Source organism: Trachurus japonicus, chromosome 8 (assembly GCF_045865225.1).
Source record: "Trachurus japonicus isolate A0001 chromosome 8, Traja_1.0".
Classification (NCBI taxonomy): Eukaryota; Metazoa; Chordata; class Actinopteri; order Carangiformes; family Carangidae; genus Trachurus; species Trachurus japonicus.
Genome location: NC_140914.1, coordinates 2,542,179 through 2,554,059, shown reverse-complemented (window position 1 = coordinate 2,554,059; position 11,881 = coordinate 2,542,179). Strand labels below are relative to the sequence as shown.

General features: G+C 42.7%; 1 protein-coding gene across 1 annotated transcript; it reads left to right on the top strand.

The window, feature by feature from the left end:
- LOC146982314 (keratin, type I cytoskeletal 50 kDa-like) lies at window positions 1–4,340 on the top strand. The gene is made up of 8 exons (XM_085785568.1): window positions 1–418; window positions 756–838; window positions 927–1,083; window positions 1,192–1,353; window positions 1,564–1,689; window positions 2,565–2,711; window positions 3,846–3,919; window positions 4,241–4,340. The coding sequence occupies exons 1-8, from the start codon at window positions 8–10 to the stop codon at window positions 4,338–4,340; spliced, it is 1,260 nt and encodes a 419-aa protein (XP_085641694.1). The 5' UTR covers window positions 1–7.
- The last annotated feature ends 7,541 nt before the right edge of the window (window positions 4,341–11,881 follow it).

Sequence of the window (11,881 nt, the reverse complement as noted above, 5' to 3'; positions counted from 1 at the left end):
AGCAGCCATGACCTCCTTCTCCACCCGCAGCAGCTACATGACCTCCTCCACCAGGGGCTCCTCCATGTTGGGCTCCTCCATCTCCTCCTCCTCCCGCCGGGTCGGCGGCATGGGGTCTGGCAGCGTGTACGGGGGCGCCGGAGGATCCGGGGTCCGGGTCTCCACTGCTCCCTCCTTCTCCTCTCTCGGCAGCACGGCCTCCAACGGGGCCGAGAACATCGACATCACCGTCAACGAGAAGGGCACCATGCAGAACCTGAACGACCGTCTGGCCACCTACCTGGCCAAGGTGCGCTCCCTGGAGAAGGCCAACTCCGAGCTGGAGATGAAGATCAGGCAGTTTCTGGAGAGTCGGGCCATGCCGGAGGGTCACGACTACACCGCCTTCAGCGTCCGCATCAGAGAGATGCAGGAGAAGGTGAGAACATCTCATTTCATTTAATTTATTTTAGTAGTTTATTAATAATGGGACTCTGCATGGGATTTCTTGGTTTCCTTCATCAAACTCATCAAATACACAATCCAACAACTCCACAACGCTCTGGTGGACAAGTTGTGACCTGCACATTCACCACGCTATGAGATAATAACACAACGTTACCACACAGAGTTGTTTTAGAGGGAAATTCATGCAAAACCACTGATGCACGTTGCCTTCAGGGACAGTTTTCCAGCAAGCAGTCTCTGTACCTCTGTACCTCGAAAACAACTCCGTGGTTTAGAGCAGCTACTTTAACTCTGTGTCGTTGTCTCAGATCAAGTTGGCCTCCAGAGGAAACGCCGCCGTCGTCCTCTCCATCGACAACGCCAGACTGGCCACCGAAGACTTCAAAGTCAAGTGAGTATCTGGATTAGAACCCGCGGTCTTTCCAGGAGCCAGCACAAGGACCTGGACCAGACTTGAACCCGTCTCCGTGACTTTCCAGGTACGACAACGAGCTGGGCATGCGTCAGTCGGTGGAGGCCGACATCAACGGGCTGAGGAGGGTGGTGGAAGAGCTGAATCTGGGCCGCAACGACCTGGAGATGCAGCTGGAGAACTTCAGGGAAGAGCTGATCCAACTGAAGAGGAACCACGAGGAGGTGAGAACAGGACCTGATCCAGATCCAGATCCAGGTCCAGATCCAGAGAATGTAAATCTGTAACAGACAGGTTTGAGATGTGACCTCTGCCTCCCCTTCCCCCTGCAGGACCTGCTGGCTATGCGGGCCCAGATGAGCGGCCAGGTGAACGTGGAGGTGGACGCCGCTCCTCAGGAGGACCTGTCCACTGTCATGGCCGGAATCAGAGACCACTACGAGACTGTGACCGCCAAGAACGGCAGAGACCTGGAGACCTGGTTCCAGTCCAAGGTGAGACGACACAGACCTGTATGATAATGTCTAGAAATAACGTTCAGTTTCATAGTAACGTCATGTTTTTCATAAAGGCAAAATATTACATGATTTTAATGATTTTTTGGGGGAAGGCCAGAATTTTTCTCCACCAATTCCTTGCAATCAACCAGAACAGCTGTAAATCTTCTGATATCTGATCAATGACCAATATGGATCCCTCCACAGTCGGCTGAGCTGAGTAAAGAGGTGGCGATGAGCACAGTGACTCTGCAGTCATCCAAGTCCGAGGTGTCGGAGATCCGCAGAACTCTTCAGACTCTGGAGATCAAACTGCAGACCCAGATCAGCAAGGTGAGGCATAAACAACAACAACTAGTAGCTAATCAATCGATCACTGTGATCGGTCCAAATTGGTTTGATTTGTGGTATATTGATGTGTTTATGAAAAGAAGGGATCATCGCCGACACGTCTTCAGTTGCATTCAAAAAAGTAGTTTATTAACAAGAAGAAGAACAGTGTACAAAAAATGTCGAATCTTGGAGCATCTCTAGTGCCAATGTGAGATCTCTCTCTATGGCTCAAAAACACAATCTTTATATACTTTCTAACTCCAAAACTCCACCTTCTCCCAACATAAGGATATAACTTTAGGCATTCCTGTTCGACATTAACAGAAGCATTCTGAAAGTATATTTTTGGCGTTTTTGCCTTTATTTGATAGCTCAGTGAGATAGACAGGAAAGGGGGAGGCAGAGAGAGGTGGAACTACATGTAGGAAATGTCTGCCCGACACGGGATTCGAACCGGGGACACCTGCGTTGAGGACTGTAGCCTCTACATGGGGCGGCCGCCTTACCCACTGCGCCACGCACTGCCCCAACAGAAGCATTCTGGAAATCCAAACAATACCTGTATCTGTCTAACATACACAGTTTATGTTTTGTGTTCATAAACACGCCTATATATAATTTTACGACCTTGAGTTCATCCTCCGAACGAGGCTAAACATCAGCTTAAGGCTCTGTGAACAACAAAAACACATTCTCCTCGGGTACATCTCACAAGGGTCACTCATGCCTCATCTATTACTGTTACTTACACTTACACTGTCCTTCAGTTCCAAGAAAGACAGAAGAACATAATGCATGATGTTAAAGCAAAAAGTTCAGGTGGATAATACACTACAGATTCATTCATGTGATGATGACACCCCTTCCCCCCGCAGAGAGCCGCTGTGGAGGCCTCTCTGACCGAGACCAAGAGCCGCTACGCCATCATGCTGTCTGGCTACCAGAAGACGGTGACGTCCCTGGAGGAGCAGCTGGCGCAGCTCCGCTCCGACCTGGAGGGGCAGGGGCAGCTCTACGCAGAGGCGCTGTTTGTGAACAGGCAAGGCAGGCAACTGCTTGGGGCCCCGAGCCATTAGGGGGCCCCCGAGGGTCGGGGCCCGAGGGCAGTTTTATCGACAGAAATATCTCAAAATGCGCTACCCGCAGTGACCGCACCCCCCTCCCCGTATCGTCGTATAGCGTCGATTTGCAATGACATCGCAGTAGGAAACCTCCCTAACGGGGCCCCATTTCATTCCACCGGACTTGATCCCAGCTAACGTCAACCTGTATGATGCACCTTATCACTGGGAGTTTCTAATGAAGCCGAGGGAAAAAGAAGAGTCCACCTGGGAGCAAGACGAGAAGAAAAAAGAGGCTGAAGTAAAAAAAGAATGCAAGACAGTGGTGGTAAGTGGAGCAGAGTGTAACGTGAACAGTAAATAACTGTTGAACAAATGCTAATAGTCTAACTGGGAGACACTTGAATAGCAGCTAATGTTAGCTTCAGACCAGTGGTGACCAGGCTACTTCACGTTTGGTTACGGTCGTTAAGTGACAAAAAAAACAAAAAAAAAAAGCAAGTTAACTTAACGTGGTCTCCTTGGCAGCAAGTAACAACACTATTAACTTGCTAGGTAGCAGGGTGACATAGTAAAGCTATGTTACAGTATTGAAGTGAGTAGCCTATTATTATTATAATAATATGAAAGTGTAAAAGTTAACAAGCTATTGGTGCTATGAAAGCTATGCCCAAGGAAAACATTTAAAAATCACTCTCTTATCTCTCCTCAGCAAAACAAAGGGATAAAGTGCCCCCTCCCAGTGCTGACAGTGAAAAGTGTAAGTGTAGGCCTATATTGTCATAAAGAATCTTTAGAGGGCATGGTATATTATCAATTAAAGTAAAACTGTCTTTTGTTTTTTTGTCATATAGCCTATCAGTTGAACGTCCACCTCCAGTGAGACAGCAACACCTGCCCATCATGAAGACGACATGTCACCAGCTTACACCATAACTGGACATTTTGAATAAAAAAAGTTTAAATTTCATACATTTTTTGTCGGTGTTCGATTATTTATAAAATGACGGTGATAAACACTGGTTGGAGGGCCCCCTGGGGATTTTTGCTTAGGGCCCCAGCAGACTCTAAAATCGCCTCTGGCTCTACGCCGAGCTGCTGGACATCAAGACCCGGCTGGAGCTGGAGATCGCTGAGTACCGCCGGCTGCTGGACGGAGAGACCGAGAGGTGAGGCCACCTGGCCGGCCGTGACGTCAGCGCGCGTCACAGCTGGTTTTGTCCTGGAGAGGAAACTGTGTTTTTCTTTCTTTTTTTGTTTTTCTGTTTCCTAATCAGTCTGATTAATCAATAACAGCGTCACAAAGTCTCATCGTTTACACGTCAGAGCTCATTAACATAAAAACACCTCATTAGTAGGCTACTTTTTAATTTAAGGAATATAATTTACAAGAAAGTCCCCGAGCCATTAACTTAACCTTTTGCTTTTATTGTATTACAAGTTAATGTCTATTTTATATGTTTCATGTTGGTGAACACTTCTCTCTACAGCCGGTCCGCCACCACCACCACCACTAAAACCACCCGGGTCGTCACCATCGTGCAGGAAGTCGACGCTGCAGGAAACGTGGTGAACTCCAGCACCAGTTAAACCAGAAGAACCAGAACCAGAATCAGAGTCAAGAGGGAAGAACTGGACTCAGTCTGAAGTCAACTGATCAATAAATAAACAGAGAAACAACCTGACAGAGACTCCTGTGTTGTTGTTGTTATTTTATTAAATTTTTTAAAGGGTTAGGGTTAAAAGAAGGCCTATTAATAAATAACAAATATGTAACTGACATAACTGTTTCTGTATTTATTATAAAGTTATCATTATCAAAAGAAAAAATCAGTAAATGAATCCATCAATCAATCAGAGATGACTTTGATCAGTCATGAGGTCACGAGCTGATCAACACTGACCTCATGTGGCCGGAGACTCACACTGCAGCTCTGTGGGGGAGAGAATAGAATAGAATAGAATAGAATAGAATAGAATAGAATAGATTTCCAGAAACCATTATTCGCTCAAACCACCAAAAAAACATTGGTCTGTTATTGACTCATGATTGGACCAGAACAGTGTGACATCATCTCTGAAGTAGATGAAACCAACTGAGGTCAAATTATTCAACCTGCTATACCCCATACAGACATACAGAACAACCACAGAGCCTCTACAGAATTAATTATGAAAGAATATAGCCATATTTTACATCAAATTAAACAGCAGAAGCTGGTCTACAACGTGTAAAAACCATGTTTATATGACCCAAACTCTACTCAAACAAACAACTAAACATCAAACTTCATGAAGCACCTCTGTGTGGACCCAGTCGCCACATTTCTGGCTCGTATAGCTACTACTGTACATTATGCAAAACACAAAACACACACAACCGCTCATCTGAAAGAGCCGCTACAAACATTGGGACATTACATAGCAACCGCGGCTACACAGAAGCTACACAGAAGCACGGGTGAAAAGTTTGTTTTATGGGTAAATCCACAATATTTCCAGTTTGAACTTTGACCGATGTTACATCTAAATCGGTCCGGACGGGCTTTAGGAGCGGGGGAACAGCCCACACGTCACACAGTTCAGGATTTGGCTGATTCTGATTGGCTGCCAGTACTGTCAATCAATCAACGTGGGTAGCCTCATTCTATTGGCTCTAAGGGTTCGAATGAGCTGTCAATCACTCGAATCAATCAATAATCAATAATCAATCAGAGATAGAGCCAGGCATAACTGCACCCAAATAAGCTGCTCTCAGTGCAGCTTTACGCAGACGGACACAGAGGGCCTAGAAAGTAGTTGTTATTTAGCCCCGGTTGATTCTTTTTCAGTTAGTTTATGCAAATTATGTGAAAATAAAGATTAAACAATGGTTAATAGGGGCAGGTGGTTCCAAGCTGCGCCAAAAATGGACATTTTGGAAAGCTCGCCTGAATATTTTGTAGTAAAATCTCAATCTCTAATTTTGTACTGCTTCACTTTATCAGAATCAACCACTGCAGAGATAATGTCCATACATTGTACAATCATTTGATAGAGGTTTTGAGCTTTAGCAGCATCATTCTGAAGGACAATCATCTAAAATATGATTTTTTGGGGGGGGCGAATATTAATTTAATTTAATTTTTTCTGTGTGCCATCTTCATTTACTCTTCACCAGTAATACTGAAATTTACACATTATAGCAATTTCTATTTTTTCCCCTTTACTATGACACCAAAAGTATTCAAACAGACCTTGTGGTTGCAGAGATATACTCATTTTATTATGGATATGCAATTTTTGAGAAAAGGCCTAGAAAATACGCTTTTAATCAATATTTATTTCAGACTCAAATCTGTCCATATTAAATCAACTACAAGAGACAATCAACTACAGGACAACAGGGTAAAAAAAAAATTTTGAGGAAATTTAATAATAATCTAATAATAATTTAATTTTAATAATTTCAGTCAAAGTCAAAGTCAAAAGTCAAAATCATTTATTAGTCTCCTGTAGGAGAAATTTCTCTTGGACAGAGAGCAGTGCTGCGTCACAACAAAGACAAAAACAGTACAAGGGAAAAGCAGCAGGGAAGCACTAAAAACATACAATAAAATCATTAAAGTGCAATATGCCTGAGAAAAGTACTAGTGGCAGATGTGTGGACACGCAAACATTCATACATATCACACAAGCTGCTCATTCACAAATTCAATGGACAGAGGGATGAATGAACGAGTTTTTGAGGCGATTGTGCCTGCAAACAACACGCAAACATTCATACATAACATCACACTAGCTGCTCATTCACAAATTTAATGGACAGAGGGATGAACGAGTTTTTTAGGCGATTGTGCCTGCTCAGAGGGACTCGGTATCTTCTACCTGAATTTAAGAGCTCATATTCAGGGAGAAGTGCGTGCGTAGGATCTGCTAGAATAGAGTTTGCCAACCTAATGGTGGTCCTTCAGCCGTAAACTTGTCCATAAGATTTCTAAGAAGAGCAGATAAGATGGGAACAACCACTGTGTACATCAGATTGCAGTCTGAACAAGGCCTAAATGCATCGTTGTAGGCCACCTGTAGTTTGTTGAACTGAGCCTTACTGCATCTGCACCACAGGGTGGCAGTAAAGAGCCTCCAATAGGCTTTAAGCAGGTCAACTGTCACATTATCAGAGCACATATGAAATTTGAACGCCAACATATTTGTTTGTGCATACATCACTCAGGTCATCCCTGATGATGGGACCGAGATATCTTACCTCAACCAGTTGATAATTAAAGAGGAACTCTGTAGGATTTCCACCTTAACTCTGCTCCATGTGTCCCTTGTCTCCAGCTCCAGAGTCCTAGTTCTGGTTAAATAAATAAGTTGTAACTAGTTCCAGGGAGCATGGAGCATCTCTTGGCTGAAAACCAACCTTGTAAGATCAGAGCCTCCCAGCTCTCGTCTCCATGGCGACACCGCAGACAGCCACCAGAGGGACAGCAACCATGTTGAGACTTGATGTGGTTGAACACTTTAAGTACCTTGGGGTAATCTTTGATTCTAATCTTAATTTTAAGCAACATGTTAAAAAAAGTCACAAATACAATTACATTTAACTTATAACAAGACCTTTCCTGACTATGGAGTCAGCGAAGACCTATATGCATGCAATCATACTTACTCACATTTCCTATTGTTATGCAACATGGCCACATACACCAGAGAGAACTTTAAAACCAACCAAGTCTCTCTTCAAGAGAACACTTAAAACTTTTGACAAAAAACCTATACATTACCATTATAGTAAAATTATTGATAAGTACAAAATCTTGGACATTACTGTAATAGCTATGAGTTGTTTTTGGATGTTTGTCTCATCTATAAGGTTTTGAATGGACTAGCCCCTCCACTAGTACAGGACTTCATAAAGAGAAAATCCTAAACAGCAGAGCACTGACTCTACAACGGCGCAGGACTAAATTTGGCCAAATGGTCGCGTCCATCAGAGGAACACAGTCTGGGAACTGCCAGCTCATGTTAGAAATTACACCAAAGACCTTTAAACAGTGGTTGAAAACAACCCAAACCTGCTCTCATGGGTAACCTCCTCATCTTTTCTCCTTTGTGTTTGGACTTTTAACTTTGGGACTTTTTTTTTCTTATATTTTTTTCTGTCTGAGTGTTGGTTTCTGAGCGCTGTAACGACATGTTGTGTTTACATGCAGTCGTGTGTCTAATTCAGGAATAATCTCTTGTCTCTGTGAAACGTGACAGCTTCATGTTGTTGAGTCAGATCAGAAACAGCAGACGACGGTTCAATATCATGTCATCATCATAAATGTGATCAAAGGCTGTGATGTCACATTCAAAAACAAAAACTTTATGAAGACATTTTAGCTTTAGTTAGTAAACATCACACGAAGAGGAATAATCGTTAGATTTCTTTGAAGAACTCTCGTTGATCTTTGCATCTAGTTTGTCCATTTTCCTCCAAAAACCTGTCGCCCATTGACATTCAGAAAGATGAAGACCTGTCTCTTCTTCTTCTTAGAGTTTAGAGTTTATTTATTTAGCACACATTTAAATTCAATGGTGCAAGGAGGGAACGAAGCCGGTTGGCTTGTACATAAGTTCCACCCCTATAACAAATTACAACAAGACAAATTTCAATGGCTAACAAATAAACATAGAAAAAAAAAGAGACAAAGTGCATACATAATCAACGTTATATGAGCAAAATGAACAGAAATGAGGAAAAAAAAAATAAAGAGATAAAGTGCAATGTGATTCAGTAACAAATAGAGACAATAGAGATAAGGTACAAAAAATTCATTAATTGAAATCATAAAAAGACAAAGTGAGGATGTGGGATATGGAGAGAGCGAAAGAGAGAGAGAGAGAGAGAGGAAAGAGCAGGAAATTCAAGAGAAGTTGAGATGTGTTTTTAACTGCTTTTTAAAAAGTGAATAAGAAGAAATGGATCTTAATGAAGGAGGTAAAGTCCATTCCAAAACATAGGACCTCTGTAAGTCATATTAAACTGATGGTGTGATGTGCAGGTGAAGGGTAAATATAAAGTAAGATCATTACTGTGTCTAGTGCGGTGAGAATGAGAATGTAGCTACATTATGAGTGAAGGTAAAGAAATTTTGAAAAGTGACAGGGAGATGTTGGTTCCTGTAAATAAACTTGTGAATAAACAAACAAATCAATTCTTCTTCTTCTTCTTCTTCCTCCTCCTCACCGGATCAGGGAGCTGCAGCCGGTTCCTCCTCCTCCTGACCTGGTGCAGCGCTGTGGTCCGCTCACCAGGTGGCGCTGTGCTGAAGCTGGTCGGTCTGGTCGGTCTGATGGGTCTGATGGGTCTGATCGGGGATCGAACGCTGCAGTGAGTCTGAGGACGGAGCTCTGGGTGTTTTACAGTGCGATGCCCCGCCCACCTCGGCAGCTGATTGGTCCACCTGTGTTCACCTGTTCTCTCCCCTCCTCCCCTGAAGGTCACCACGACTAGAGCACTGTAAAAGAGAGTAAGGACAGCATTGGTCCAATGGCAGCGCCTCCTGGTGGAGGAATATGGGTTTTGCATTAAAGCGCCCAAGAACTGACATCTCTGCATTGTTGGTGAATGAGCAGTGTGGTGTTTTCAATAATTTAAGGACATTTATAGATCACCCACGTTAATAGCATCATTGAGGATCCTTTACAGATAAACATTAACACATAGGAGAGTAAAAAAAAACAAAAAAACAGTTGTCTACGTTAATGTTCCAATCTACATTTTGTAATAAACAAATTATAAGTATAATTGATATGACCAAGACACGGCTGTTTTCATCAATGAATCAAAGAATTAATTCACAAATTAGATAATACCTACATCCAAGCAAAGAATAAATGGAAGTAGAAGAGGAAAAACGGCTGCAGCCCAGCCAGATACTCATCATCTTTCTATGAAGTGTTGACATGCTACATGTATAAATTTACCATCACATGCGCACATACACACATACACACATATATACATAAACACCAATATCTGTATATAAACCAACTATTGTGTTTCTGTTTCCGACTGTTTTGTTAAATGTTCTGTACAAACAAATCAGATCCATCTGGAGATGAATTCTGTGGGGTTCATTCATTCATGTTGGAGTAATAAAGGTGGATTCATTTTCTATACCGCTTATCCTGCACTAGGGTCACGGGTGAGCTGGAGCCTATCCCAGCTGACTTTTGGGCGAGAGGCGGGGTACACCCTGGACAGGTCGCCAGTCTATCGCAGGGCTAACACATATAGACAGACAACCATTCACACTCTCATTCACACCTATGGGCAATTTAGAGTCGCCAATTAACCTGCATGTCTTTGGTCTGTGGGAGGAAGCCGGAGTACCCGGAGAGAACCCACGCATGCACGGGGAGAACATGCAAACTCCACACAGAAGGGCCCCAGCCGGCCGGCGGGTTCGAACCCAGAACCCTCTTGCTGTGAGGCGACAGTGCTAACCACTGCACCACCGTGCCGCCCATATAAAGGTGGATATTCTTCTAAATATATATTTATATTTATATTCAGCTTGTATTATATTGTGTGTGTGTTTTTTTTATTGTAGCAGTAATTACTCTGTATCTATAGACGACATATAACAATTGCAAATTAAAAACTTAAAGCAGAAGTAAGTGATATATTTGTGTTAATATAAGTCTTAAATAGTTGTATCTTCCGACAGCAATCACTTACATAGAGTGTTTGGACTGAAACACGGGTCTGTCAGTCACTCTGCTCTGCTCTGAGCCCAGGAGAAAACTTTTCTGGTATCCTACAGTTTTTATCCAATGAGGAGAGAGAACGGCATGAAGGGCTGTGTGTGCAGCCAAGGGACACCGTGAATGTGGCGACGTAGGGACGAGGACTGTTATGGTGCGTTCAAGGAAACTCGTAACTGGTGTTTTTCCGACCTGTGAAGTCGTACCAGTTCGATCTGGTACGAGTTCACGGGTCAGAAGTTACGAGTGGCCGTTATAGTGACTTTCACAGGTAAAACAGGTCGGAGAAACACGAGTGGGTTGCCTGGAACGCTACAAAGTCGTAAGTCGTGACTTGAAGCTGTAATTTACGATTTCAAAAGCCTGCCTGGAACGCAGCATTAGCCAAAACGACCGGACCACTTACTTCTGCTTTAAACTTAAAACTCGAGAGATGAATAACTATCTCTTCTTCAACACATGTAGAAACATATCGGTCTATTCTACAGAAGAGATGAGACTTTTTCCAGGTGTCCGCAGCTCAAACAGGTGAAGGAATAAACAAGTGCTGAAAATACAATAAAGTAAAAAAAAGTTGAAACTATAGAAAATGTGTATATTTAAATAAAAACTAAGACTCCAGCTGAAGCTCGGTCCTGTTCACCTGTTTGTTCACCGAGGAGCCTCAGGCCTGTTGGACCTGGACCAGATCAGACGGTTACACACAGAAACTGGATCCTACAAGTTTCCACAGAGAGAGGACACAAGGTCAACACACCACTAACACTGATGTCTTTATGTTCATATCCTGAAATTATCTGTATTATCTGTACATTTTTCAGGATATAAAATGTTGTGACCTTATACATTGATAATACATTTTGTACATATTAAATTTACATGTTTGCAAAATTAAACAAATGAAATAACATGAAAATTGTTTATATATTGAATGGATGGATGTTATTGGCTTTCGTATTAACATCAACAACCGGTCTGGGGACACGATAAAGCGTTGTTCTTTAGTTGTTGTTCTTCTTGACTTTAGAAGTTGTGCAGACAGCTTCCTGTCAGTGGGTTTGACAAGAAGCTGAGTTTGTTTGGTTTATTACAACACCAGTATCACATGATTCACATGGTATTGATCACATTGATCATGTTAGCTTAGCATTAGCCTTTAGTTGGCCTGAGTGTTTGGTGCCACATAGTACAATGTGCCACTGTGCTGCTGTGCCGAAAGCAAATTCTGCCGACTTGTTGTGCAGTCCTTAATAAATGAAAAGAAATGAATGAATGAGAGGATTAATACAGTGAAGTCAGAGTATCCCATAATGCCAGTGGTCAGTATCCCCATCATGCACGAAGGTCATTAACACACATTCATTCCAGATTCCAGATTAACTTTAATGTCC